Consider the following 26,372-nt stretch of genomic DNA (forward strand, 5'->3'; position numbering starts at 1 on the left):
TCTGAGCAGTTGTAATATTGTTGAAATGTACAACACCGACTAGTGAATAATATGTATGTTTGATTGGGAGAAGTCTGGGGTTTTATGCTACATACAGTACTGGATAAGTTTCTCAGCTCCCCAAAGACATCAGAATACACATAAATATAAACCCAGAGAATGAAAATACAACCGATATGAAAATACCAATGTTCTGATCTCTGTTTTGGTGGAAATACTCTTTTTTTAACTCAGATTTTTTACTCAGTAATGTGGCGTTAATGTAATAATTGTGAAATTTGACAAAATACAAGACACAGGTGAGCGTGTGTTCATGTGTGTGTATGTGTGTACACGGTACAAAAGTTATATTACAACAGGTAATTAGAAAGAGTAAAGAGTATGTGCTGCAGAGTCAGGTATCCTGGCGCTGAGCCGCTCTGCGTCCATCTGTCCGTCGGTACGGTTGACTTCTCAGGTCTGGAACACAATCAGGATAATGTGACAGATTTAATAATAAATTAAATGCATGAATGTACCATCATTGTTAATCATGCCGACTTGTTATCATATGACGACTCATTGTGACAATAATTGTAGCCTTTGTGACTATTAGGTGCTGCTAAAAATCATCTTAATTCCCCTTAAATGACCATTTGTAATCCCTCATCTGCCGGTCTTCCTACCTGTAATGATGTCCTCGATGGCCCCATCTGTCACCGGCTGCTTCACCTGCCTCTTCTTTAGCTCAGCAAGGAAGTCCATCTGCGGCATCATGGGCCTCTGCAGGGCAGCATACAGCAAGCCAACATGGTTAAATGTATTCTTGTTAACATGGAGTGTGTGTGTGTGTGTGTGTGTGTGTGTGTGTGTATGTGTGCACGCAGGAACCTTTGGTCCAGCAGCCTCCTTCTTAGCTGGCGATGGATGAGCCTCCTGCTGCTTTTCCTCATTACTCTGCTGCTCGAGCTTCTTCTTCTGCTCATTGTCTTGTTCAGCTTGCTGTGTCACACACACACACACGTTTCAGTTAAATACAACAGACATCAAAACAACATTCAGATTTTTTTCTGAGCATTTCTCTCACCTTATAGGCTTTAATGAACCGAACGAACAGTGGGAAGAACATGGAGGGCTGTGTGGTCTTGGGGTTTTCACCAAAGTACTCCACCGCCTCTGCATACACCTCCTACAGATGAGGGGAGAGATGATGGATGCCTGTACACTCAATATTTCTACACACTGACCAAGGGTGGATAAAGCACATCTCCTGTGTTGCCCTTCCCCATTCCTGAAGTATGTGTGTCTGCTTTCTGACCTGCGCAGCTTTGGCATCTTTGGTGATGAAACTGATCACTTGGCCGTTGACCTTGTTGAACTCCTTCAGGACTGGGTTGTCATCCTGGACCAAGAACTCCTTCTGTGCTACCTCCATCCCACGGTCCAGAGTGCGAACGTCTTGTACCACACTGTCCAGAGACACTAAGAAACAAACAAATGCAAACACAGAAACATTTCATGTTAAAACACAGCAATTCTAATGATGCATATGAAAGACCAGCTTTACATTATATCCTAGCAGTGGTGGACAAAGTACACAAACCATCACTCCACTTAAACTACCACCTGACCTAACCACACTAAAGTAAAGGTAAAATATTACTCCACTTAAACTACCACCTGACCTAACCACACTATAGTAAAAGTAAAATATTACTCCACCTAAACTACCACTTGACCTAACCGCACTAAAGTAACGGTAAAATATCACATCACTTAAACTACCACTTGATCTAACCACGCCAAAGTAAAGGTAAAATATCACATCACTTAAACTAGCACCTGACCTAACCACACTAAAGTAAAGGTAAAATATCACATCACTTAAACTAGCACCTGACCTAACCACACTAAAGTTAAAGGTAAAAAAGGCCCCTTAAACTAGCACCTGACCTAACCACACTAAAGTAAAGGTAAAATATCACATCACTTAAACTAGCACCTGACCTAACCACACTAAAGTTAAAGGTAAAAAAGGCCCCTTAAACTACCACCTGACCTAACCACACTAAAGTAAAGGTAAAATATCACATCACTTAAACTAGCACCTGACCTAACCACACTAAAGTTAAAGGTAAAAAAGGCCCCTTAAACTACCACCTGACCTAACCACACTAAAGTAACGGTAAAATATCCCATCACTTAAACTACCACTTGATCTAACCACGCCGAAGTAAAGGTAAAATATCATATCACTTAAACTAGCACCTGACCTAACCGCACTAAAGTAAAGGTAAAATATTACTCCACTTAAACTACCACCTGACCTAACCACACTAAAGTAAAAGTAAAATATTACTCCACCTAAACTACCACCTGACCTAACCACACTAAAGTAACGGTAAAATATCCCATCACTTAAACTACCACCTGACCTAACCACACTAAAGTAACGGTAAAATATCCCATCACTTAAACTACCACTTGATCTAACCACGCCGAAGTAAAGGTAAAATATCACATCACTTAAACTAGCACCTGACCTAACCACACTAAAGTAAAGGTAAAATATCACATCACTTAAACTAGCACCTGACCTAACCGCACTAAAGTAAAGGTATTACCACCAGTCAGCCATAGCAACTATAATCACAACACCGTTTTCACCAATCAAACCTAGCCATGCAGTCACATGACCACATACAAACCATGGCGATTTATAGCAGCACAGTCTCATTTCAGAGAATGAAAATGGTCAGATGTGAATGTCTACTGTGCTAAAAAAAAGTTACAGAAAGAAATACAGAATCCCGGTCTTTCATATAAACACTTTAGCATTTGTAAACACTTTGTTAAAAGGTGCCATACTAGGTGCCTAAATGGACCACAATACATTTTCTGTAGAGGGATTAATTAACTGTTATTAAACACTTTCTTAAAATGATCATAATCAAAAAGCACTCTTTATACATATTATCCATTTATAGCTTTAGCCATGAGAATTAAAATGTAAAAGTCCCTCAAAATGCTTTTATAAAGCAACTTCTGTTCAGTAACAATAAACAGTTACTTAATTACTCCACCACTGAATCCTTAATTTAATAAAATGTCCATACCCAGAGCAGCCTTGTCCAGAAACTTGAGTTCTGAGTGGAAGGACACCAGGTCAGGGTACTTCTCCTGAACCATGTCAACAATGAAGTTGAGCAGAGTCTGAGAACGATCCGTGGACTTGGTGTCTAGCAGCTGCACACAACATGGGAGACAACAGATTGTTTATGGTCCACATCCGAGTGAAGAAAAGATGTCTGAAACTCCACTAAAGTGCAGTAAACGAGTCCAGTCCATGTTGATTGTGCAGTATATACTGGTTAATTGGTTCTAATTAGATGAGCCTCTCAGGAGCTCACCAGGTCCAGGCTCTGCAGACGGAATCCAGAGGCAGCACCTCGTTTGCTGCTGTTCATGTAGTTTCCAAAGGCGAGGATGATCTGTTGGTGACATGAACATCATTGTTCACACAGCTATGACAGAACAGCGCTCATGTGGCATCTGCATTCTCAGAGGTGTAGGGCTTTCTAGAATCACGCACCTCCAGGATCTTCTTAAGCTTGCTGGATGACTTCAGAGACGTGGATGCAGAGATGATGGCATCAAGTTGCTGTGAATTTAACATCAGCGAGATTTAAGTTGACTTAAAACTAAATCATCAATCATTAATCATCATCAATCATTAAAACTAAAGGGGAAAACCCCAAAATGTAAGAGAACCAATCAGACTTGGGGACATATTTTACCATAGCCTGTGGGCCTTTTCACTGATGTCACAGTATTTGTGTCTTCTGGGTTTATATAAATCCATAACTACCCATCCAGCCCTTTTTGCCTCGATTTCAGAAACCCATGAGACCAACTTTAATTATGCCTTTAGAAAACAAGTTTAAAAAGGGAGGAGCCTGTAGGCATGGCTTAAAGCTCTCTCACCCCAATGTCTTCTCTATAGACACCTCTGGACCACGTTCACTACCAAGACCTACATTTCCAGTGGGTGATCTTATAATGAGTGGACCACTGATGTCATAGTCATGCTAATCATGTAAAGGTGAAGGCTATGGGAGAACAGACCGGCTGCAGGCGTTTGATGGACTCTGGAAAGTTGCCCATGAAGGTGAGGGTGCTGATTCGCTGGGCCAGGCGAGGGATCTTCCCAAAGCGCATCATAAACTGGTCTTCTTCAGACAGATCTTCCAGCGGGCGGCCTTCGCGCTCGTAGTTCTGCAGCAGCTTCAGCTCATATTCCGATGGGATGAAGCGCTCCAGCAGTTCCAGGAAGTCTAGACTCAAAGCCTGCTGGTCGTACCTGAGGGAAGTGAAGAGAAGAAAAAGAAGAAAACGCTGGAGACTGACAGTCCTCCATTAAAGTCCATTAAATTTATTTCGAGGTTGTGCATACGTCTCAATGGCGGTGCAGATGTCTTGTGGGCTCATGCCCCCCTTGCGTAGGGTGATGGCGAGGTTTTTGGCCTTGTTGGTCTCCAGCAAGGACACTTTGCTTGGGGCCTGCTTTGCCACCTTCACCTTCAGCGTCGACAAGCTTGCCGCTGGACCCTGAGCCTTGGTCTTAAACTGTTCTGCAAATCTGTCCATGTTCAGCTCCTGTGACAAGTTACAGAATATATCTTGCATTGCACGTTATAGGTTTGTAGAGTTACCCAGCAGTACCAAGCTTGAGGAACATCCTTGTTCACACATCAGATGAAATGGCGAAGAGGTTCCTCTCACCTCTAGGATCTGCTCATCGTTGAGCTCGTTGAACACAGTGCCAGAGACCTGACTGGGCTTCAGCGCCTGCCAGTTCAGCACAGGCATCTGGAACTTCGTCTTGATTGGCCTGCGACTCGTACCACCTACGAGAGCAGGAAATGCTTCTGTAAAGCAACCTGTCCTGCACACACGCTTCATACGCAGTGCATGTGTTCAGGATGATTTTGGAGTTCTAGATGCAAGACCGATCAGAACTCATCAGAAGGAATGAAGCTGTCTGGTGGCGAATTGCACCGCATCAGACCGCGAGGCCCTACGTCTGACAATGAGGACAGCCGAGAAGAGTCTCTCTTCCCTCCATAATGGTCATTTAGCAAACAAGCTTGTGAAGGACTTTCCTCTTTGGACTGACACACACACACACACAAACACACATACTACCACTTTTATATTTAGAAAATATGATCTATCATTGCACTATTCCATTTTTGACAGCGGTATTTGCACTTTGCATCTTCATTATTCATTTCACCAGGTTAGCTCTGTATGTGTCTTCTTGTTTGTCACATGTTTTGTTATGCCTTTATATTATTTTTGTCCAATGTTTTTTGCACTGTATGTAGACGGTGCACACGTGCATTTTATGTCAGTACGTAACTGTGTTTAAATGTTAGATGTTTGTACTGTCCAACGTGTATGTAGCTGAAATGACAAAAGAGCTCAACTTGAAGTAGAACTTGAATGAAGAAATGCAACCAACCTGGACCTTCCCCACCAAGAACTCCAGGAACTCCAGGAGGCGGGGGTGGACCACCTCCAGGTGGTGGCGGAGGGGGCGGAGCCCCGGGAGGGGGAGGCGGGCCTCCAGAGACCGGTGGGCCGGGAGGTGGGGGAGGAGGGGGTGGAGGGGGTGGAACTGCGGCGTTTGGCAGGGGTGGAGGGGGCGGTGGAGGAGGGGGTGGAGGGACCATGCCTGGAGGAGGAGGTGGGACTGGAGGGGAACATTCGGCTGCAGCCTCTGTCAGAATTAAAAAATGTTTCTTTTTACTATGGACAATCATTCTCTCATAAGATGTTCAACAACATTTGGAGAATACATGGTAAGAAGCTCACCTGTGGCATTTGTGGAGGTCTTCTGAGAATTGGCCTGAATGATGGGAATGACGTGGATCTCTAGGCTCCCAGATGGGTGCCGTTCCAGTCGGATCAGCCCCTTGTCCTGCAGCTCCCTCACCCGGAGCTGCAGCTCCGATTCCTCCTGGGCCTGCCCCCTCTCCTCCTTCCCCTCCTGTGTGCTGCTCCGCTCGGACCTGGACGGCTTGGAGAGTCGCTCACGCTCCCGCTCCCGCTCCCTCTCCAGCTCTCGCTCTCGCTCCCTCTGCTGCAGCAAACTGACCTGAGCACACGACTCCTTCAGACTCTCCTGAGGGGTGAAGAGGAGAGGAGACAGCTTCACGGCCCCGTCCCGCCACTGACCCCAATCCATGTCATGCGTCTGCCTACGTTACCTTCAGAATGGCGATCTCCTTGGTGGCCTGCATGAACTGCTTCTCCAGCTGTGACAGCTTCTCCTCAGCTTCTCTTTCACACTCTTTTAGCCTCTCAGTCAGCTGTCCAACACACACACACACACACACAATCTCCTTCAATATTATTTCATTGACTCCTGTCCATGATCTTGTTTAGTTTGTGTTTTACCTGTTGGTTCTGCTCCTGCAGATCATCCACATGGTCCAGAATCCCTCCCCGGTTCTCTGCATCCTCCAGCAGGGTTCCCACATCAAACACGTTGTCCAGGTAGGCCAGGATCTGGACCTGCAGCTTCTCGCTCTCTGTGTTTTTCAGCGTCTGCTTGCAAGTGAAAAGGTTGTTGGTTGAGTGGTTGAGCCTCAGGCATGCTCATTTGCTAGCGGTGGCGTCAGCCGCTCACCTCCAGGTACGTGTCCAGTCCGAGCTGAGTGAACTCATATTGCAGATGCACTCTGAAGTTCATGTTCTCCACTGAGTGCACCACTATGTTAATGAACTGCATGCAGGCCACCTACGGGGCGAGAGCAACATGGCTTGCTGTTTGTTCAGTATAATGCCGAATGGGAACGCTGGCCGTTTGAATATTAAACAATGAAATGTGATACGAAGGCACCCCTCATTGTAGCACCGAAACGCAAAACCCCAAAATATCTCACAATCACATCAGCGTTTTTCTTGGCAGGGACGTCCAGTTTGTGCTCATCTCCGGGTTGTTGTGTGCGTGGGGTATTTGTACATATACGTGTGTTTGGGTTCTGACTCACCATGAAGTCGATGTTACTGTCGTCGTGTTGAAAATACTCCATCAGCTTCTCAAAGCGCTTCTTTTCTGCACTCACCTGGAGGGAGGTGACAAGAGAAGCACAGAGTGGCACGATGCTCCTGGCTGTCTGCGCCTGTGTTGCAAAACTAACCGGACCTCACGTATTTGATACAGTTCCAAAAGATTTCTGTGTATTATTCCCCATTCTATTATGTTGAAATTTGGAAAATGTCATGAGTAGAAAGTAGAAAGACAGCCAAAACGGGTTTGTACTTTTTTACGCTCAGAAAATATATATTTATTTTAATTTTGCCACTAATGTCACGTGATGTACATTATCTTGTGTTTTATGTATTTTGTTTTTTTATTCTACACACTTTTACAGAATTTATTGAATGTGTTGAATTCAGGTTTTTTTTTTAGCTGTTTCTTCACCTCTTTGAAGTTATCAAAGGCTGAGATGATGATGTCATGACCTCCCCTGACCAGACAGACTGCAGCCAACAGCTCCAGCACCAGAGCTTTAGTCCTGGAGGACGATTGAAGATGCCACATTTGCATCACACTCATAAATCATATTGCAATTTTAACACACACACAAGTTGTACACAGAGCATGTGGTACCTGGGGTTCTTGTTGTTAAGACTCAGGGTGATCTCATTGACGCAGCGAGGATGCGTCATGACCAGATTAAATCCAGACTGTGAACAGCAGAAGAGAGAAGAATTAATGAGGAGTCCCATCAGCCTCCCTCGACTTACAGGGAAAAGAAACCAGTGTGTGGCTTCCTGTGGCTGGCCCAAATTTATATGTATATGTTTTGCATGGCTATGATTTTCAGAGGAAAATGTATATTTGTCAGTAAGGTTGTGGATTGTATTCAGACACGTTTTTACAGTAACATTTCGGAATGACAGCCAGTGGTAAAGTGTGTGCATGGGTACCTGGTAGTTCATGATAGCACGAAGACACATGATGCAGACGTGAACGTCCTCCCTCTGACTGGCCAGGCGTGAGCTCCTTATCATCTTCCTACTGTTGGCCAGAGAGTTCAGCCTGGGACGAAGAGCAGGAGACTTGAGATTGCATTTACATTTCTTCTTCTTCGTCTTCTTCTTCAGTCACTTTCCTTCACTAAGCCCACGTCTATCACCATTTGGAACAGTGGAATTAACTTCTCCATTGACTTTTGGACTAGTTGATGGGAGTGCTACCCTCCTATTATTGTGATGAAAAAACAGCAAACATCAGCTCAGATGTTAAAACCCAACTGGTCGTTCAGATGCTCATCACACTAAAGATGTCGTGGTGGTTTGCCATATGAAGTTTAGTCTATGTCTAAATATCACTTTAGTCATATAGATGCTCAATACATGTGTTGGTGGGGGGGTTGCATGCTCATTGGCTGGGCTAAGTGTCATTGTGACAGAGGATGTTTGTGTATGCCCCGCCCACAATATTCAAAAAGGCTTGATTTGGGGAGACGAGTGTGTGTTGTTTGGAATTTCTCACCAATTAATTTATACATAGTTTAAACAAAAGGGTGTGGCTAGCTGTTGCTTTGGATGCTGTTTCCGGCATAAGATCATTTCCACACTACCAGTCAAAAGTTTCGATACACCTACTCATTTATGAGTCTTGCATTTTTTTACATTATAGAACAAATCTGAAGACACAGGACTGTAAAATAACATACGTGGTTTTATGTAATAAACAAAAAAACAGTTGAACATTTGCTTCCCACCAAATCATTTATCAGACGCCCTTATCCAGAGCGACTTACAATCAGTAGTTACAGGGACAGCCCCCCCGCCCCCACCCCCTGGAGCAACTAAGATGTTAAATGTCTTACTCAGGGACACAATGGTAGTAAGTGGAATTTGAACCTGTGTCTTCTGGATCATAGGGAGCTTTTTCTGTGATGATAGCATTTCACACTCATGTCTTCTGAGACACAATCTTAAATAAGACAACCGTGATGGTTTCCAACAGTCATGAAGGGTTATGTTGAACACTTTCTTATCATTCACTCATGTGAATGGCTTTTGATGATGACAATAGTAAACAAAGCAGCCATGAAGCAGCCATGGAGGTAAAAAGAGTGAACAGATTCATCACACAGATTCACTTTCTCCTGACACAACAAATACTAAATATGTTTCTTGCATTGGATTCTTAAAAAATGGCTCCATCTTAGTCTCCATACAACCCACAGAGTAGGTGCATCCAAACATTTGAGAGAAGAATGTGGCCAAGGTGACACTTACCCTGCAGTGACCCGTACAGTGAGGGCACGGGTCGCACGGGACATGCTATGGGTGGGCGATCGCCCGGTGGTCTTTGGCAGGTCCTCCAGAGACCGATCCATGCCCCGCCCCCTCTCAGAGATTGAGCCCCCATTCTCCACAGCCTCCCCATCACTTCTGAAAGACACACACATGCTCAAATGAACATTACATGCAATGATACTAAATTAATTTCATATCTTTGTACGATATTGCATGATTGCCAACTCCGGGCCAGGAGAGTGGAGGAGTTTAAGTATCTCGGGGTCTTGGGGGATTGGGGAACCGACCTGTCGTGGTGAAGAGGGAGATGAGCCGGATAGCAAGGCTCTCGATTTACCACTCGATCTACGTCCCAGTCCTCACCTATGGTCATGAGCTTTGGGTAATGACCGAAAGAACGAGATCGCGGATACAAGCGGCCGAAATGAGTTTCCTCCGTAGGGTGGCCGGGCGTGGCCTTAGACATAGGGTGAGGAGCTCGGACATTCGGGAGGGACTCCACATCGAAAGGTGGTTCGGGCATCTGATCAGGATGCCTACTGGACGCCTCCCTGGGGAGGTGTTTCGGGCATGTCCTACTGGCAGAAGGCCCCCGGGTCGACCCCGGACACGCTGGAGAAATTATATCTCCAGTCTGGTCTGGGAACGCCTTGGGGTCCTGCCGGAGAAGCTGGTGGAGGTGGCTGGGGAGAGGGCTGTCTGGGATTCCCTATTTGGGATGGACCCGGATAAGCGGAGGAAGACGAGGACGACGCCGATCTTTGTATGAATAAAAATAAACACAGTAAACCACTCACGGAATATCACACTGGGCATGGGACAGATAATCAACCAGCACATCAAGTCCGTGGTTCTGTTCATTCAGAAACTCCTGAGCCCAGCTGAAAGACAGTATCATGAAGGTATAGTGCAAAATATTAGGTTGCGCCTGAAAACGTGAAAATTGAGCAGGGTGGAGTTAGTTGTGCCTCTCACCCTATGTGATTGGTCCTCAAGGAGATCTCCAGCTCTCTCAGAACCTGAGTAGATTCCTGGATACGCCTTTTAAACTGGAGACAACGAGAAATTTTTTAATTGAAATATGTGAAATCGTGACCCAGGAACCCACATTGCCCCGCTGGACGAAACAGAAGGACACAAGCTGAAAACACACATGAGGGAAGTAGGGAGATGTTGGGGAATTGGGCCCTTTGTCACAGGAGAAATCTGCATCGGGTACCAGGATGCTTCTGCTGGTCCCCTTTAACCCACCAATCAGACGTCATGCCTGTGATTACGACACGTGATGAAATGAGAGGGTTGGGGAGAGGAACCGCTGGGAGGAAGTGAGAAGCTCGAACGAGGAGGGGGCCGCAGTTATCCACTCACCCGGCGCGCTACTCCACCCTGGTCTTGGTAGAAGCTCTTGATCTTGCCGACGTAGGCCGACGGAGGGTTCTTCACCTGAAAACGCTCCTGGGGGAGGAAGAATGTGCAGAAACGGCGACGTGGGTCACGTTGCCAGGGCAGCCACTGTGTAATTCTAAGAAAGGCATCAGGGCGTTGGCAACGGTTGCCACGGCGTTGAGTAAATATTGAGACAGGAAGCGTGAAGTCAGCACTTCATGCGGTTTCCTGGATCTGCTGCGTTCTTCTCCACCTGCTTCTCTTCATGCAAACTGTCCCCCGACTATCCCACAATTCCCCATTGTAACTGCTGCGAATGTCTAATTCCTTCGTGTGGGGGTTTGCCTCATTTTAATATTTATCACCATGGCATTTTCAAATAAACAAGGTTAATTCTGAAATAAAATAAAATTTTCTACGCTGGTCTGGATTCCAATAAGTGTCCATGAAAACCGCAGAATGCATGCTCAAACTGTGCTAGCCACGTGTTAGCGAGCTAATACTGAAGTAAAAGAGGTAACTCTGCATCTGGAGTCAAATTTCGTTGATGTCACATGTTATATATAATGTGTGTATAATATGTAAATGTAGTAATGTAGTAAGTAATGCTGTAGAGCTTAATTTAGCTCTCTTATAGCAAAAAGAGAAGAATGTGTGTTTCTATGTTGTCGGTTCTCTTGGTTAGCAGGTCTGCATGTTTTTAGCACTGAGCCACACCCATTAGCCCATTTCCTGTGAATTTAGGAGGCCGAACACCCCACCCTGATAACTCCTCACTTCCTGCTGTGTGGTTGAACCAGAGCAGAGGTCGGGTCACATCTACCACAAACCTTGTATAACCTGTATCATAATTATAAATCACACACTTCATCACACACTTCATCTCCATGCCGGCCCTCAACCTCTCATCACCATCTGGGCTCTTCCAGAAACTCATATAGAAACACACATAAAACCCCACTATACACCCCCACTTACCTGATCACAGATCAGCTCCCATTTCTTCTCACTGTCGTACTGACTGAGGAGCTTCATCTTATCCGGGGGCAGGTTCATGGAGTCCTGGGGACAGACGGACAGGTTTCTCAGCATATTTCAGGCAAGATGTTTGTGAGGTTGCTATTTCCTATAGCAGCGTTCACTCTACCAGCCAGTCTTTCTATTTAGAGCTAAACATCTCGCCCCATGTCTGTGGTGACTCTCTACATCTGTAGCTCTATCTGTGATCACAAACCTGCAGACGATGTGAATGTTCATAGGCCAGTGTTCTCACAATTCTCACATTATCTTTTATAATGACACGGTCACGGTCACCCCGTTATGTGGACGGTGATGCTTGGAAGCCGGTTGTGGTTTCCTTTCTCTAGATGAACACCCTGCACACTTCGGAAAGTGAGAACGGGGGCAGGGTGGAGAACCATGAACTGCTACAAATGTACACCCCACCCACCCCCACACACACACACACACACAAACTTTGAAACTTTGTTTCAGAGTCGTTGTTCTGTTGAATCAATAAGTAGATATTATGGCATGAAAACGTTTGGTTACCATTGCCAACAAAAATATCAGGAGATGATAAATCGATCGCCAAAAAGCATCACGTTTTAGTTTTTTTATGCAAGGCTTTCATATTATTTTGGTTTTGCACAATTGTAGAGTGAAAAAGGAAAAAACACCATGCAAAGGTTGGGTTACCTTCATTAGATAATGAAGCTGTGATTTCTTCCACAACCAAATCAGTAAGCATCTAACATGACTTGTGCAGACCCAGAATACAAGACAACATCATTTTTACAACGTTCCAGCCAAAGGTGGAGGGATGAATAAATGATCTCATGGTCGGCGCTAACTGTGGAATGAGCCCACGTAGACACCCCGCAGCACGTGAGCTCTTATTTGTTCTTTATTAGGTTCGTCTATTTCACGGCGGAGAAGAAAAGAAGAAGTGAACTCTGCTGACGAAAAGCAGAACTGATGTCAGTCTGTGAGAGATGCTCAGGTGGGAGAGTGTGACCGGAAAACTGTGATCTCTCACACGCTCACAAATGCATCTTTTTTTTAAAAAACTTGTGACGTTTTTGCGTTTAAGTATTGCGAAATACACACATTTACAGCATTTACCAGACGCCCTTATCCAGAGCACCTTACAGGCAGTAGTTACAGGGACAGTCCCCCCCTGGAGACACTCAGGGTTAAGTGTCTTGCTTGGGGACACCATGGTAGTAAGTGGGGTTTGAACCTGGGACTTTGTGACCTTGTGGCTACCTACGGACTTTCATTCCATCATAAATTAAACACAACCTGGCTGCCTGAAATTGGGAACCTCTCACTGAACCTCTCCACGGCCTAAATTTAGACCCTCGACCTCCCGACACACAGTTCTCGTGCCCTCGACAGATGCTCTCCAACACTAAACCCCCCAGAAGAAAGGCCCGAGTCGAAGGCCAAACCGTTAATGGAGTCTCATCACTCACCAGCACCACACTGAAGCGCTCCTCCAGCTCCTCCTCGGCAGGCATGGGGAGTTTGGGATGGGGCGAAGGCTTCTTCTTCTTCAGGGTCGGGGTCGGGGTGACCCCGCTGGCTGCGCTCCTGCTTTCCCGGCCTTCCGTCTGCTCCATGCCGCCCGCCGCATTACCCATGACACGCGGCCGGAGAAACGTCCACCACAGGCCACTTTCACCGAGGGCGGCGTTGAGCAACTGCACCAAACCCCAGCGTGGCGGAAGTGAGTGTGGACTTTTTGAGTGCTCAGTAATGTCCACCTGTCCACTGGAACGACAATGCGAGCAAATGTCCAGAGAGTCGGCTAGTTTCACTTTCAGCTGCTCAACCTGCCCGAAGCCAAAATTCCAGAACGTCCAATTCTTCTCCTGGGGTCACACACAACGTCTATTGAGCAACATCCTCCGTTTCAAAATGGAGGAAAAGTGTCACCGCAGCCGTCAAGCATCCCAGAGCAGTGAAGAAACGACCCTCTGCGCCCCGACGATCACCTCCGTTCGACAGCGCAGGCCTGGCCCGTGTAGGAGGCGGCATGGCGTGGCATCCTTCCTCACGCTCTGTCCATGAGGTTCTTTAGGAAATAAAAAGGTAGAATGCGCCAGATAAAAACGTCCTGCGAAGCTCTCGGTGTGAGAGGAACAGGGGGAGGGACGTTGGTTTTTTTACTCAACGTTCAGCGCTGCAAGTGCACAACCACAAAAGCAGAAGAAACAGCTTCCTGTATGCAAGTTAAAAACTAAACGGAAGAGGGGAGAAAGAGAGAGAGAGCGACAGTCTGAAGCCACCAAACCCAAAATGAGCCATGAGTTTTTTGGAGGGAAACGAATTGAGATGCCATCATAAAAACATTTTTTCTTTACGGTAGGGACGTTTCACTCTGCATCCACAGAGCTTTGTCAGTCTGAGGGAAGTTGGCTTGTGACCCCAAATTTATCCGCCAGGTTGGTTTCACCTCAGTCCCGCCTTGAATAGGCTCGACCCGCTTAATGGGTGCCAGGGCGGGGCTGTCACATCTACCCACCCCCCTCGCCCTTTCTTTGTTCCACATAACGAGCCTATTTGAGGCGGGAGTGGGGTGAAACCAACCTGGAGGTGGTCACAGGCCAACTTCAGGCCAAGTTCTGTGGATTGAGAATGAAACGTCTCTACATTAAAAAAGAAAGTCCAGTTGCCGCGACTCAACTTTCAGACAAATTCACCTGGATGAATCTTCACAGACATCATAATAAACAGTGACGTCAACCAGCATTGCAACTTTCTCAGCATCAGCAGGTCCTTCCTCAACACCAACGTCATTGGAGAAAATAGCATCCCCAGCTGCCATCCTTAAAAAGACGGAGCGTCCTGAAATAATGAATCGCTTTCTTCTCTCAGTGTCCAAACGCACAGGTTCATGGTAAAAAGGCGGTGCATCAGAAGAGCTGAAATACGAACTTAAACCTTGAATAAAACATACCAATTAGCTTAATAGGGCTACAGAACCGGTAATCACCACACTGGGGAGTTATTCACTTGACCAATCGTGTGGCTGGGGTGGGACAAAATATACCATAATCCTTCCTTTATACATGAATACATGTACACTTACGGCATTTAGTAGACGCCATTTATCCAGAGCAACTTACAACCAGGGGTTAAAAGTGCTGATGGTGATAATGATAACCGCATTCGGAATTCTTACACATTGCAGTTTTTTAATCACAGGTCTGTTGTGTGGGAGGTCTGTGATTGAACACACATGTACAGTACAGGCCAAAAGTTTGGACGCACCTTCTCATTCAATGTGTTTTCTTTTTTTCATGACCATTTACGTTGGTAGATTCTCACTGAAGGCATCAAAACTATGAATGAACACATGTGGAGTTCTGTACTTAACAAAAAGTGGAGACCTGGCCTCCAGTCACTGGACCTGAACCCAATCCAGATGGTTTGGGGTGAGCTGGACCAACAAGTGCTAAACACCTCTGGGAACTCCTTCAAGACTGTTGGAGAAGCATTTCAGGTGACGACCTCTTGAAGCTCATCGAGAGAATGCCAGGAGTGTTCAAAGCAGTAATCACCTTTTTTGTTAAGTAAAAAAAGGTGAAATAACTGAAAACATGTCCGGCTCACCCCAAACCATCTCGATTGGGTTCAGGTCCGGTGACTGTGGAGGCCAGGTCTCCACTTTTTGTTAAGTACATAACTCCACATGTGTTCATTCATAGTTTTGATGCCTTCAGTGAGAATCTACCAACGTAAATGGTCACTAAAATAAAGAAAACACATTGAATGAGAAGGTGTGTCCAAGCTATTGGCCTGTACTGTATGTTTTATATAGTTGTGCTTGAGAGGCACCACTGACCAGAACATAATTCAATAGAAATGAGTCAGGGGAGAATGGGAATCAAACTCTGGCCATTCAGGAAAAATAAGAAAATTAAAACAAAGCGTATAAATATTACAGCCAAGAGTATAAAACATATCACCACATACACTGTTTGTTATGTCAAGCTACCGGTGTTATAGTAGAATCAATATTTTTTGCCAAATGTTTCCTTTATTGTCCTGTTCAAACATGAAGCCATAAAGTACAATCAGACGACATCGTTCAGCTTTATTGTGACGATCATGGCGTGCACGTTGTCGCGATACCGCCGCGACTGGGGTCAGGCGGCAGTTCCCCGCTCTGTCCGCCAGGGGGCGACAGAGGGATTCTGCTCGTCCGCCTCCCGGCATGCCTTGCGCCGGCCGTGCGGCAACAACATGACGGAGAAAAGCGCCTCGCCGGAGGATCCGTGGAGCCGAGTGAGTTAAAGTGCGCAAACTAACTAGTTAAACTCCGCCAAACCGGCCGACGGTCCGGCCCGGAGTGGAACTCGGGTTGGAGTTGTCGTCGGGCGGACGGTCATCCGGTTTCTGTTTATGTTCTGGTGAAAAACAAAGAAAAAAAAAGAGCTAATGAGCTAACGGGCTAACAAACACAACGTTCCTTTGTCCCAGATTAAACTTTTTTTTTTATAGATATATTTTAAACACGTGTTACTCGTTTCTCTGGATAATTACCAGTTAATTACGATCTTTTTGGAAACCCCGAGGCTGTGCGCGGCGTTATTTAACCCCGCGACTTGCTCTGCAGGGTCTGCTGGAGGGAATAATTTGTTCATCACGCGAAGGTTAAGCGTTGTGGAGCCGGGCCGGGCGAGCTTTTAACGTTCAGGGGCCGCGCTGCCTTTTAAAACGTGTCGCACGGGTGACGTGGGGGTGGAGCGAGTGTCACTGTGGAACTCCTGACCATCACCCTTGGCGAGCGGTGTGTTGGGACGGTGCTTTGGCTCAGTGGCGCTTCGGGGATTCGAACCGGTCCGCTTCCTTGCCCGCTAGGCCGACCACGTGTGGAATAGAATAACTTTTGTTGTCACTACACGCATGTACAGTGAGGTTTAAAGCAGCTGCTTCGGTGCGGACATGAATGTAGTAAATCGAGCAAGAATATAGAAAGACTACAATAAGGGCCAGGCAGTACAAAGTGAAGTGACAGTGACAGCTATGTACGTATGGGAAGAATACATGAGTGCTTTTACATTTTAATTTAAAAGCATTTGGCAGACGCCCTTATCCAGAGCGACTTACAACGTGCTTCCGTGTTACCATGGATGAAGTTATCAGTTCTGGTTCACTAGGACCCCCAACCATGAATACAATCTTTTTATTCAGTCAGACAATAAGAAGGTTATAAATTAATCTAAATAATCTTTAAAGAGGAAGGTCTTGAGCTGCCGTTTGAAAGTGCTCAGTGACTGAGATGTTCTGACCTCGAGAAGCTCCTTCCACCACCGAGGGGCCAAGATGGAGAAGAGTCTAGATGAGCGTCTTCCTTTTACCTTCAGAGATGGAGGGACCAGGCGAGCAGTACTGGAGGCTCGGAGTATACGAGGTGCAGTGTGAGGTGTAATAAGGGCTGTGAGGTAGGATGGTGCTACTCCATGTTTGGCTTTGTAGGCCAGCATCAGTATTTTGAATGTGATGCGTGCAGCTACTGGGAGCCAGTGGAGGGAACGTAGCAGAGGGATGGTGTGGGAGAATTTGGGGAGGTGCTGCTGCATTTTGTATTAGTTGTAGAGGTCTGATTGGGCACCTAGTGTTTAAGGAACCGGCCCCGTAGTCAGAAGGTTGCCGGTTCGAATCCCGATCCGCCAAGGTGCCACTGAGCAAAGCACCGTCCCCACACACTGCTCCTCGGGAACCTGTCATGGCTGCCCACAAATTTCACTGTGTGCACCGTGTGCTGTGCTGCTGTGTATCACAAGTGACAATCACTTCACTTAAATTTTTTTTTTTTTTTAACATAGACGTAGACCAGCTAGAAAGGAGGTGCGTTTTATTTACAGTGTTTATTATATATAGTATGTTTGGGTTACATGTTATTGCACATTAGAACTAGTTCACATTGTATTCACAAGTATTCGCAGTACGTGGGAACCCGCAGTAAATGTCGATTTCAGCTTTCGCTTCGGAGGAAGGCCCTGCTGAACTAAGGAGGAAAAGGAAACGAGCGGGTTGGATGGAAATAGCTGAATGTTGCATGCTGAGGTGTGTGTTACACGGGCGTTAAGCACGGTTTGGCGTAGGCGGCAGAAATGTACATGCAGTTCACCAGGTCTGTATCCTGCAACCATCGCATCAATAATTAACGGAACGGATTTGGATGCAATACCTGCGTAATTGTACAGGGGCAGCGTTGCGAGATCCGCACTCAACAGATGACTGTTTTAAGATGCAGGTATTCATTCTTGTCTTTGGTTTGCGTCATTGACACTGACCCCTGGTGGTAAGGAGTATTACAGATTACAACGCATGGTACGGATGCACATGTATCAGCACAAAAGTTGATGTTTGTGCTGATATACTTGCGTTCATACTGTGCATTTTTGATTGCACAAAAACCGGCAAAAAGAATGCAGTATATGGGCCGCGGCTGTACGTACATACATATGTGCAACTGTGCACGGATACGCATGAGTAGCTCATAGCTAGGGTGGTAGTAGTGGGTATTACACTCGCCTATGAACCAGAAGACCCAGGTTCAAACCCCACTTACTACCATCGTGTCCCTGAGCAAGACCCTTAACCCTGAGTGTCTCCAGGGGGGGATCGTCCCTGTAACTACTGATTGTAAGTCGCTCTGCATAAGGGCGTCTGATAAATGCTGTAAATGTAAATGCCTGAGCAGCCATGCTAGTGGTATGTGATTAAGTAAAAAATGGGCGTACTTGACTACTGTCTTGTACAAATATAAATCTCTTATTCCAGGTGTTCAAAAGTTCGCAACATTATTCAAATGGGCGCATGCACACAGCTCTTTTACCTCGTCAAGAATATTTAATTTACACATTTATTAACATGATGGTCAAAGTTGTTCCACACCCCAGAAGGTGCCACCAAGACATAATCGCCAGAGGCTCGAGTCCGTTTCAACTCCGCACCTCCTCACAACAATCTCGCTGGTCGAGACGCATGACCTGCCTGCTCATTTAGTGAAAGCGAAGTGATTGCCATTGTGATACACAGCACAGCACACACAACAAAATGTGTCCTCTGCTTTTAACCATCACCCTTGGTGAGCAGTGGGCAGCCATGACAGACGCCCGGGGAGCAGTGTGTGGGGACGGTGTTTTGCTCAGTGACACCTTGGCGGATCGGGAACCTTCTGATTGCGGGACCGCTTCCTTAACCGCTAGGCCTATGCAAGTCAGTGTAAAAACCCATCAGGTTCAGGCCTTACAGAACGAGTTCAAATAAGAGAAGTCATAATTCTATACCAATCTTCAGCGGGCCAGATTAAAAAGACCAACTTTGTCCACCCGTGATTATATGATTCCACATAGTCCTTCTCAAGTCTTTTTTTTTTTTTTAACCTCTACTCATGGAAACTGGAAGTCAGCCGTTCAGTCGCACATTGCTAGATGAACGCTGTCCGACCCTAAATGACGGTATCAATATGGATGATGTTGAGTTTACGGGTGCCTCACATGATTTGCATCTCTTTCTTAGGAAGTGTTTTGCAGTTCTGTGAATGATTGGTGGAAGTTCGCCCTTTTTTGTTGAACTAGAAATCATTTGCTTTTTTTAGGGAACTCATTTAGTTCCTACTCCAGCGTTGGGATCTACACCACTATCTAGGAAGGGATGTGGGTTTCCGTCGATTGGCCGAATGCATGATGCAATAGTGGACTTTAAGATGCGCCTTCTGAAACGTCTCTTCGATGATGATGATGAAATAAGCATGAAACATTCACTAACTGGATCTAATACGGTTTTACATTTACTAACTGGATCTCTACAGTAGGCCTTTCATGATACTGAAATGTAAAAAAATGAAAGAAATGTATTTTAAGTTTTTGAGCCAAACAAAAAAAAAAGGCACTCCTTAGTTCTCATGCTGCAAAAGTGGAAAATACATTTGTTTTGAAATGACATGATTGTAAAATATGCAGACAGGAGGGAAAACATAGGCAATTTTACAGTTACCTTACTTATAAAAATATTCATATTACGTTTGAACATCAACTGTATTCCCCTCTCGTAACTCACGTATAATTTCGGAGTGATCGTCCGAGATTCTTCCATAGTCTTGTTTTACTTTTTCTAGCAAGCTTGGTGCTGCCGAATTAACGCCGGAGCTGCTTTCGCCCGCTGCCATATTTAAAGTTAGTCTCTCGCGTAAACATCGGGTCCTCCAGGTAGCCGAGCGAGGGGCTGCCCACAATGCCTGTTCAAAATTGTTTTAGTCTGCCGGAGATTTGCATTAACAGGCAGGCGCAAAACTGGCATTTAAGTATCTATACAAAATTGTAGCGTTGATTTGTATCTGAGAATCAATTTTTGACAACCGTACAGTACCTTTTACATGATTGGAGTGTTTGTAGGTGGGGAGGTGAGAGAGTGAGTGAGTGAGAGCGAGCGAGAGAGAGTGCCATTTTTCACAAATGCCTTGTGTGTGTTCTAATTTCTCGGCGGCTGCCCTGTTCACCATGACCCAGCAGGTAGAGGCGTCCTTCAGCGACAACGGCTTTGAGCACAGTGAGTAAATCCAGGACACTTGGTTAGCATGTAAGCAGTGGGTGTGGTTTTTTTTTTTTTTTTCTGGCCAGAATTCACCAACCTTAAAATGTTTATAGCATATATGTTATCAAGGATAAAATGTTTTTTTTTTTCTGTGTCCTCAGACTTCCTGGCTGAATGCGTCCGCAAAGGGACTGTCGTCTCCCGGGCCAACAGCATCGGCTCCACCAGCGCCTCCTCCGTGCCCAACACAGGCAAGATGTCCTGTCTTCATACTTGACTTGTTGCATCATGGTTTATAAAACCCATTTTTTTTGGATCATTGTCTCTCTTCATCTTCCAAAGGCTTTTTCTCTTCTCCTTTTTAAAGAAAAGGGCATGACTTTGATTGTCTTTAATGTTTTTAACACTTAAGAACCGTCCGGAACTTTGTTCATTTTTTCCCCTTGGTCCTTTTCAGATGATGAAGACAGTGACTACAGACATGAGCCCACCTATAAGGAGTCGTACAAAGACCGGAGGAGGCAGGCGCACACGCAAGCTGAACAGAAACGCAGAGACGCCATAAAGGCTAGTCAGAACAGGAATATGTGTGTGTGTTATTACTTGCATATCTTCCATATCTGTTCATATTATGTGCGTTTGCGTCCGTCAGAAAGGGTACGATGACCTGCAGTCCATAGTGCCCACCTGCCAGCAGCCGTCTGAGTTTGCCATGGGAACTCAGAAGATGAGCAAAGCCACAGTGTTGCAGAAAAGTGAGAACACACCACGCACACTTAAAGTACATACACAACTATCAGGTCCATCCATTTGAATTGGTGGGCATAGTAATTATTTATTAATTTATTTATTTCAATTGGTCCCACTAAACACAGTCTACAACTAGACTAAAATATTATTTATAATTTTTTTGATATGACATATGATAGTATGATTAATAATATCACTATTATATTGTTTTTAGATTATATACTGTATACACTATATATATACTAAATATACCCATAGACAGATATATTATGATATTGCTGCTACTTGTCCACCTGGTTTGCCTCATTCTGCTTTATATTATGGGTCGGTGTACAGTGTCCTTTGTAATGTTCTTCTGTCGTGTGTTATTTCCATTTGCATCGTGTCTTTTTGCACATTGTCTCTTCCGTGAATGGGCAAAGCTTCTCAATCTCGTCTCTCTGTGTGCTTGTATATGGTGAGATGACGGTGAATCAGAATCAGAATTAAGCTTTGTTGCCAGGTACGTTTACACATACAAGGAATTTGTTTTAGTGGCAGAACTGTACAGTGCAACAGAATGACAGTGACCAGACAAGATTGGCGAAGTTGACTTTCACTAATCTTTACCTACGAACAGGAAACTAGCCCCGTAGTGTTGAGTCATTTCCAACCTACAAGCAGCGTCCACATTGCGGGTGTCCAAAATACAGTTCAGCTAAAGCGGTTTTCTTTTTTTTTGTGTGTGTGGTTGTAGCCATTGACTACATTCAGTTCTTGCACAAGGAGAAGAGGAAACAGGAGGAGGAGGTTTCCACGCTGAGGAAGGAGGTGATGGCGTTGAAGATCATGAAGACGTATGAATATAAGAAAAATAAGAAAAATCCAACTTGTCACCATATTTGAAAGCACACTGGGATGTATAAATGTAAAAATGTGAATGACAGGAATTATGAGCACATCGTAAAAGCCCACCAGAGCAACCCGCAGCAGGGCGAGGATCACGTGTCGGACCAGGTGAAGTTCAGCGTCTTTCAGAGCATCATGGACTCCCTGTTCCAGTCCTTCAGCGCCTCGGTGTCCTTCAGCAGCTTCCAGGAGCTGTCCGCCTGCGTCTTCAGCTGGATTGAGGAGCACTGCAAGCCCCAGGTACCGAACCCACCCTCATCATCTCTCTCCGTCTCGCTCTTTTACCTTCCATCATGAATGACTAAATATTAGGCTGGTGTTGCATGATTGGAATATCCTTTCATCAAAATCCACTTCATTTGTATGTAAAAACATTTCCAGTATATATGTACTACATATGGCAGCTTTTTAATCACAATGAGAGTAAAACCTTTGTCGTTGTGACCCAACAGAATGTGGTCTCTGCATTTAACCATAACTTTTTAGTGGGCAGCCATGACAGGCACCCAAGGAGCAGTGTGTGGGGACAAAAACATTTATTTCTTATTTAGCCCATAATCACATACAGTATGTCTCAATGGGCTTTGACAGGCCCCACAGTTGACACACAACACACTCGACCCTGCTGCACACAAGGAAAAACTCTCGGAGAGAGAAAAAAAGAAAGGAAGAAACGTTGGGAAGGAGAGATACAGGGTAGAGTGAGCCTGCAAGTGGTGTCAGTGCCGGGTTGGTGATGGTTTGTCACAATAAGAGAAAAAGTTTTAGAGGTGGAGAAGTCCAGAGTGTAGTCCAGTGTCATGGTTATGATGCTGCTGGTCCATTCGAGAATCCCTGACGCTGTAGTTGTTACGGTGGTGGCGGCTGTGGTGACCCTCTGGTTCGTTTCTGGCGAGTCCTCGTTCAGCAGTTGCCAGGAACCAGGATTTATCTGCTGGTCTCTTCACTGGACGGTGCCTTGATGATTTGGGATTCGAACCCGGATTAGGAAGGTCTGTTGTAACCTGATGTCAGGCCACAAAGACTCAATGAGACGTCTGTTTAGTGCTTTGATGTTGGCATTGCTGCTTCCCCAAATGTGTGTGTATACATATACATACCTACACATATACGTGTGTGTGTGTGTGTGTGTGTGTGTATATATATATATATATATATATATATATATAGAAAATGATGGCATGCTGCATGAGAACAGGGTTGTTATGCACGTTTCTGTTTCTTCTATTCCAGACCCTAAAAGAGTTTGTGCTTGAGGTCCTCCGTCAGCTCAACACGCAGCTGTACTGATGCAGCATCAGGGTGGTGGTCCCACCCACTCAGCCTGTTTTCACAGCTCTGCTCTCAGCAGGAAGGACGCGACCCCATTTCTGTTCTACACGTGGTTTATCCAGGTTCCAGCTTTAACTGCTCTGCTGACTACGTTTCTGGGTCCCGAAGGAGCAGCGGTGATTAAAAATTCTTACCATAATCTTAGACCCATGCCATGGGATATATTCTTTTTTTTCTTGTTTTTTGGCCCATGTGACGTTTCATAGCTTCAGCATTGGTAGCCTGTTTATCTGGATTCGTAAAAACCTTTTATGCCTACGTATTTTCAAAGCTTGAGTTGTCAACACAGCGTTGATTTATGTAGTGATCAAGCTGTATATTTTGTGTGTGTATATTTTAAATGTCTGCAGAAACCACCCAGAATAAAAGTCATGTCCTCTCCCCAATTTATGTCCAAAAGAGAGCCACATAGAATTAACATATAATTAGCAAAAGGACAAAGGACAAGTCCTTTTTTAATATAATGATTTTTAACACATTTTCTACTGTGCCTTTAAGGACAAAAAAAAAAAAAAATACTCTTTAAGGCCTTCAGCGACTGGCAAAAGAATGTAGCAACACTGAAATAACCCTCAGACGAGGAACTGCTGCGGCACAGACATGCGCCGGGAATACCGACCGCATGCGATTTAAAAGTTTGAAATGCTGGAGGAAATTTTGTACGCATACATTTTGCAAACTGAAATAAACTATTCAACAGAACGTGTGCGCAGCGTCGACTTTTTACACACACACATGCGCCATCTGTACCGGGCCCGCTGGCCAGAACTGATTTGGGGTCAGTCGTCGGCTTCCATGGCAGCGAACAGCAGCCTGTGGGGTCAGAGGTCAGGCAGGGTCACTTTGCAGTCCTCGTCCGTCTCGACACCAGCCTCCTCCTGACAGAAACGGGGGTCGGGAGCAGGAGAGCGTGATTCATCCTAATAAAACCTTTTTAAATTTACGTAACGGGCCGATTCTTACGTTACTTACCAAAAACTGCTTCTTGCTCTTGGGATAGCCCTCCAAAATGGATCCAATCATGTCGGACACCTAAATGAACAAATGTAATTTATTTAAATTATCTAAAAAAAAAGAGGACAATAGGTTCAATTTAGAGTGAGTTATACAGTATGTGGGTACCAGCCGTTTTCTTTTCCTCCACTCTTTCACATACGTGTTCCTCTCCTTCAAAACCTGGTGGACAGAGAGGTCAGAGGTCAACTTAAAAAAAAAAAAAAAAAAAGTAGAGGTTCACTACTGACTCGTGTTTGAAACGAATAAGACCTTTTCCGTCTCCTCTGGAGTGACGTGATTTGCGGCAGACTTGATCTTCTGCAGGCGCGCCTGGCAGCCGTCGCACTCTTTCCTGAGCTCCGTTATCTCCACGGCCATCTCCTGCGTGGTGAGGGACCTGTTCAGCTCCTTCACGTCTGCGAGAGAAGAGCCCGCGAGAGAAGAGCCCGCGAGAGAAGAGCCCGCGTGATTACCGGTCACTTTCGGCAAGCCGCCCGCGGCCCGCGTGTTCATTACCCGCATCCAGCTGCCTGCAGGCCTGCGCGAGCGTCTGCAGCTGGCCGCTCAGCTCCGAGATGCGGCCGTCCATGGCCTTCAGGTCGGCGTCGCCGACGTCCGCGAACTGGGCCTGCGGGCGGACACGACGTAGTGCCGATTATACACACTTATACGCGCTCAAAAGCACGGGTTCTATTTCAACAAAGTTGTAAAAAAAAAAAAAAAAAAAAAAGTTTCCAATCTGCTGAAGTGCAAATGTCAGCGGCCAAACCAAACGGAACCGACCTGGTCTGCAAAGTAGATCTTCTGCTTGCCGTACAGCTTCTCCCTGATCTTCCCCTCCTGGGAGAGATGCTCCACAGCTTTGACCACTGCCTGCACGTCAGAGGACATCAAATCCTAGATCAACCCGAACCTTGGCCAGCTTTCAGTGGATCACTGCGCCCTTCTGTCTTTCCGTCCAGGCAGACGAGTTTGACGTTTCGGTCATCTTTACGTAGTTTGTATTAGAGTCAAGACCGGTTTATTGTCACAGTATAACGTGTATTTAAATAATGTTTCATGTATATATGTATATACACACAGCATTTACCAGACGCCCTTATCCAGACTGACTTACAATCAGTTGTCCCCCACTGGACACACTCAGGGACACAGTGGAAGTTAGTGGGACTTGAACCGGGGTCTTCTGGTTCACAGGCGAGTGTGTTACCCGCTAGGCTACTACCACCCTGTACGAGGGGAATAGGAGACCGAAGCTGGGAGTGTTCGAAAATATCAATACAGTTTATCGCACTATTTTACGTAATCGATACAGGGACATCAAATATCGATTTACTCCACAGCGATGAGTCAGCGTGCGCCTCCTGCAGGTGGCGCTGTAGGTACTGCTTGGCATCTCACAAAACGCGACAGACCGAATTTTCACATTTTCAGCGAACCGTAGAATACCGCAATACGTGCGATATATCGTGACATGATCGTAGCCTCGGGACGAATCTCCTGACCCCGAACCAACAGGCCTACCGCTTTCCCGAGGCCGTGCTGCTTCTGCAGGTTGCAGAAGACATCCTGGGCGCTGTAGGGTCTGTTCTTCTCGTTCAGGTAGGAGAGGACGAGGCCGGCGGCTGCAGGAAAAACACAACGACTCCATTACGTTAAATCGTCCTGGACACGGAGCGGACGGACGTCCTTTTACGGACCCGACGCGTCTTTCTTGCTCATCTTCCTTTGTTCTTCTTCTTCTTCTTCTTCTTCGAAGAAAACGTCTTGTTTGGGGACCGGTTCACGCCGCGGGACCCAGCGGATCCCCCGCAACTCTCGAGATTCGCGCGCCGCGCTGCATTCTGGGTAGCCGGTGCTGGGCCTATGGAAGGCCGACGGGGCCAAAACAAGTCATTTTAGATGCGGATTGTTACCATAGAAAGGGAATACCGTAAAAAAACCACACCTGCGACGTGACAAACCACCTTTACCAGTGCTGATGGTGGTCAATTTAATAATAAACCATGTTGCTTGTGTTTTATTTAGAAAGATACACTCCATACAACTATTATATTATAGATGGATCCATTGGATCAGTCAATTATATGAAATAAAATGAATGCATGAGGGCATAGAATAAACATATTTAATAGCAAACT

At 45.6% G+C, this 26,372-nt stretch overlaps 3 protein-coding genes across 6 annotated transcripts; 1 reads left to right on the forward strand and 2 right to left on the reverse strand.

Annotated features, from left to right (window-relative positions):
• Nucleotides 1-319: 319 nt before the first annotated feature.
• Nucleotides 320-13,865, reverse strand: fmnl1a (formin-like 1a). 2 transcript variants are annotated; one of them, XM_028986293.1, is made up of 26 exons: nucleotides 13,188-13,865; nucleotides 11,689-11,772; nucleotides 10,693-10,779; nucleotides 10,300-10,373; nucleotides 10,122-10,205; nucleotides 9,304-9,456; nucleotides 7,981-8,092; nucleotides 7,661-7,737; nucleotides 7,472-7,565; nucleotides 7,038-7,112; nucleotides 6,674-6,784; nucleotides 6,442-6,591; nucleotides 6,252-6,353; nucleotides 5,857-6,166; nucleotides 5,504-5,761; nucleotides 4,762-4,886; nucleotides 4,433-4,635; nucleotides 4,105-4,339; nucleotides 3,572-3,640; nucleotides 3,390-3,470; nucleotides 3,096-3,225; nucleotides 1,298-1,461; nucleotides 1,067-1,168; nucleotides 871-981; nucleotides 666-762; nucleotides 320-459 (listed from the first exon to the last, which is right to left on the reverse strand). In XM_028986293.1, the coding sequence occupies exons 1-26, from the start codon at nucleotides 13,353-13,355 to the stop codon at nucleotides 395-397; spliced, it is 3,321 nt and encodes a 1,106-aa protein (XP_028842126.1). In that variant the 5' UTR covers nucleotides 13,356-13,865; the 3' UTR covers nucleotides 320-394. The 2 variants fall into 2 exon arrangements, with proteins under 2 accessions (XP_028842126.1, XP_028842125.1); XM_028986292.1 differs by having other exon boundaries at nucleotides 9,304-9,459.
• A 2,020-nt stretch (nucleotides 13,866-15,885) lies between these two features.
• Nucleotides 15,886-23,782, forward strand: mlx (MAX dimerization protein MLX). Of its 2 annotated transcripts, none has more exons than XM_028987620.1 (8): nucleotides 15,886-16,005; nucleotides 20,241-20,280; nucleotides 20,427-20,516; nucleotides 20,723-20,832; nucleotides 20,918-21,020; nucleotides 21,752-21,851; nucleotides 21,942-22,143; nucleotides 23,137-23,782. In XM_028987620.1, the coding sequence occupies exons 1-8, from the start codon at nucleotides 15,964-15,966 to the stop codon at nucleotides 23,191-23,193; spliced, it is 744 nt and encodes a 247-aa protein (XP_028843453.1). In that variant the 5' UTR covers nucleotides 15,886-15,963; the 3' UTR covers nucleotides 23,194-23,782. The 2 variants fall into 2 exon arrangements, with proteins under 2 accessions (XP_028843453.1, XP_028843454.1); XM_028987621.1 differs by having other exon boundaries at nucleotides 15,902-16,005; nucleotides 20,244-20,280.
• psmc3ip (PSMC3 interacting protein) lies at nucleotides 23,610-26,072 on the reverse strand. 2 transcript variants are annotated; one of them, XM_028987623.1, is made up of 8 exons: nucleotides 25,932-26,072; nucleotides 25,756-25,856; nucleotides 25,015-25,104; nucleotides 24,748-24,859; nucleotides 24,502-24,647; nucleotides 24,358-24,411; nucleotides 24,208-24,267; nucleotides 23,610-24,113 (listed from the first exon to the last, which is right to left on the reverse strand). In XM_028987623.1, exons 1-8 carry the CDS (start codon nucleotides 25,951-25,953, stop codon nucleotides 24,057-24,059), a joined length of 642 nt encoding a protein of 213 aa, XP_028843456.1. In that variant the 5' UTR covers nucleotides 25,954-26,072; the 3' UTR covers nucleotides 23,610-24,056. The 2 variants fall into 2 exon arrangements, with proteins under 2 accessions (XP_028843456.1, XP_028843455.1); XM_028987622.1 differs by having other exon boundaries at nucleotides 24,345-24,411.
• Nucleotides 26,073-26,372: the final 300 nt, after the last annotated feature.

The sequence above is a fragment of the Denticeps clupeoides genome, chromosome 7, assembly GCF_900700375.1.
Source record: "Denticeps clupeoides chromosome 7, fDenClu1.1, whole genome shotgun sequence".
Taxonomy (NCBI): domain Eukaryota; kingdom Metazoa; phylum Chordata; class Actinopteri; order Clupeiformes; family Denticipitidae; genus Denticeps; species Denticeps clupeoides.

Bases quoted from the DNA above. Each gene is read 5' to 3' on its own strand.
- fmnl1a (XM_028986292.1), bottom strand. From the start codon at position 13,355: ATGGGTAATGCGGCGGGCGGCATGGAGCAGACGGAAGGCCGGGAAAGC. The intron at 10,206-10,299 runs GTGAGAGGCACA...ACTGTCTTTCAG, and splicing joins TTGAGGACCAATCACATAGG to CTGGGCTCAGGAGTTTCTGA. The intron at 3,641-4,104 runs GTCTGTTCTCCC...TTAAATTCACAG, and splicing joins CCATCAAACGCCTGCAGCCG to CAACTTGATGCCATCATCTC.
- mlx (XM_028987620.1), top strand. From the start codon at position 15,964: ATGACGGAGAAAAGCGCCTCGCCGGAGGATCCGTGGAGCCGA. The intron at 21,852-21,941 runs GTATGAATATAA...TGTGAATGACAG, and splicing joins GCGTTGAAGATCATGAAGAC to GAATTATGAGCACATCGTAA. The intron at 22,144-23,136 runs GTACCGAACCCA...CTTCTATTCCAG, and splicing joins AGGAGCACTGCAAGCCCCAG to ACCCTAAAAGAGTTTGTGCT.
- psmc3ip (XM_028987622.1), bottom strand. From the start codon at position 25,953: ATGAGCAAGAAAGACGCGTCGG. The intron at 25,105-25,755 runs GTAGGCCTGTTG...TCTGACGTGCAG, and splicing joins AGCACGGCCTCGGGAAAGCG to GCAGTGGTCAAAGCTGTGGA. The intron at 24,114-24,207 runs GTAAGTAACGTA...CGTTTCTGTCAG, and splicing joins AGAGCAAGAAGCAGTTTTTG to GAGGAGGCTGGTGTCGAGAC.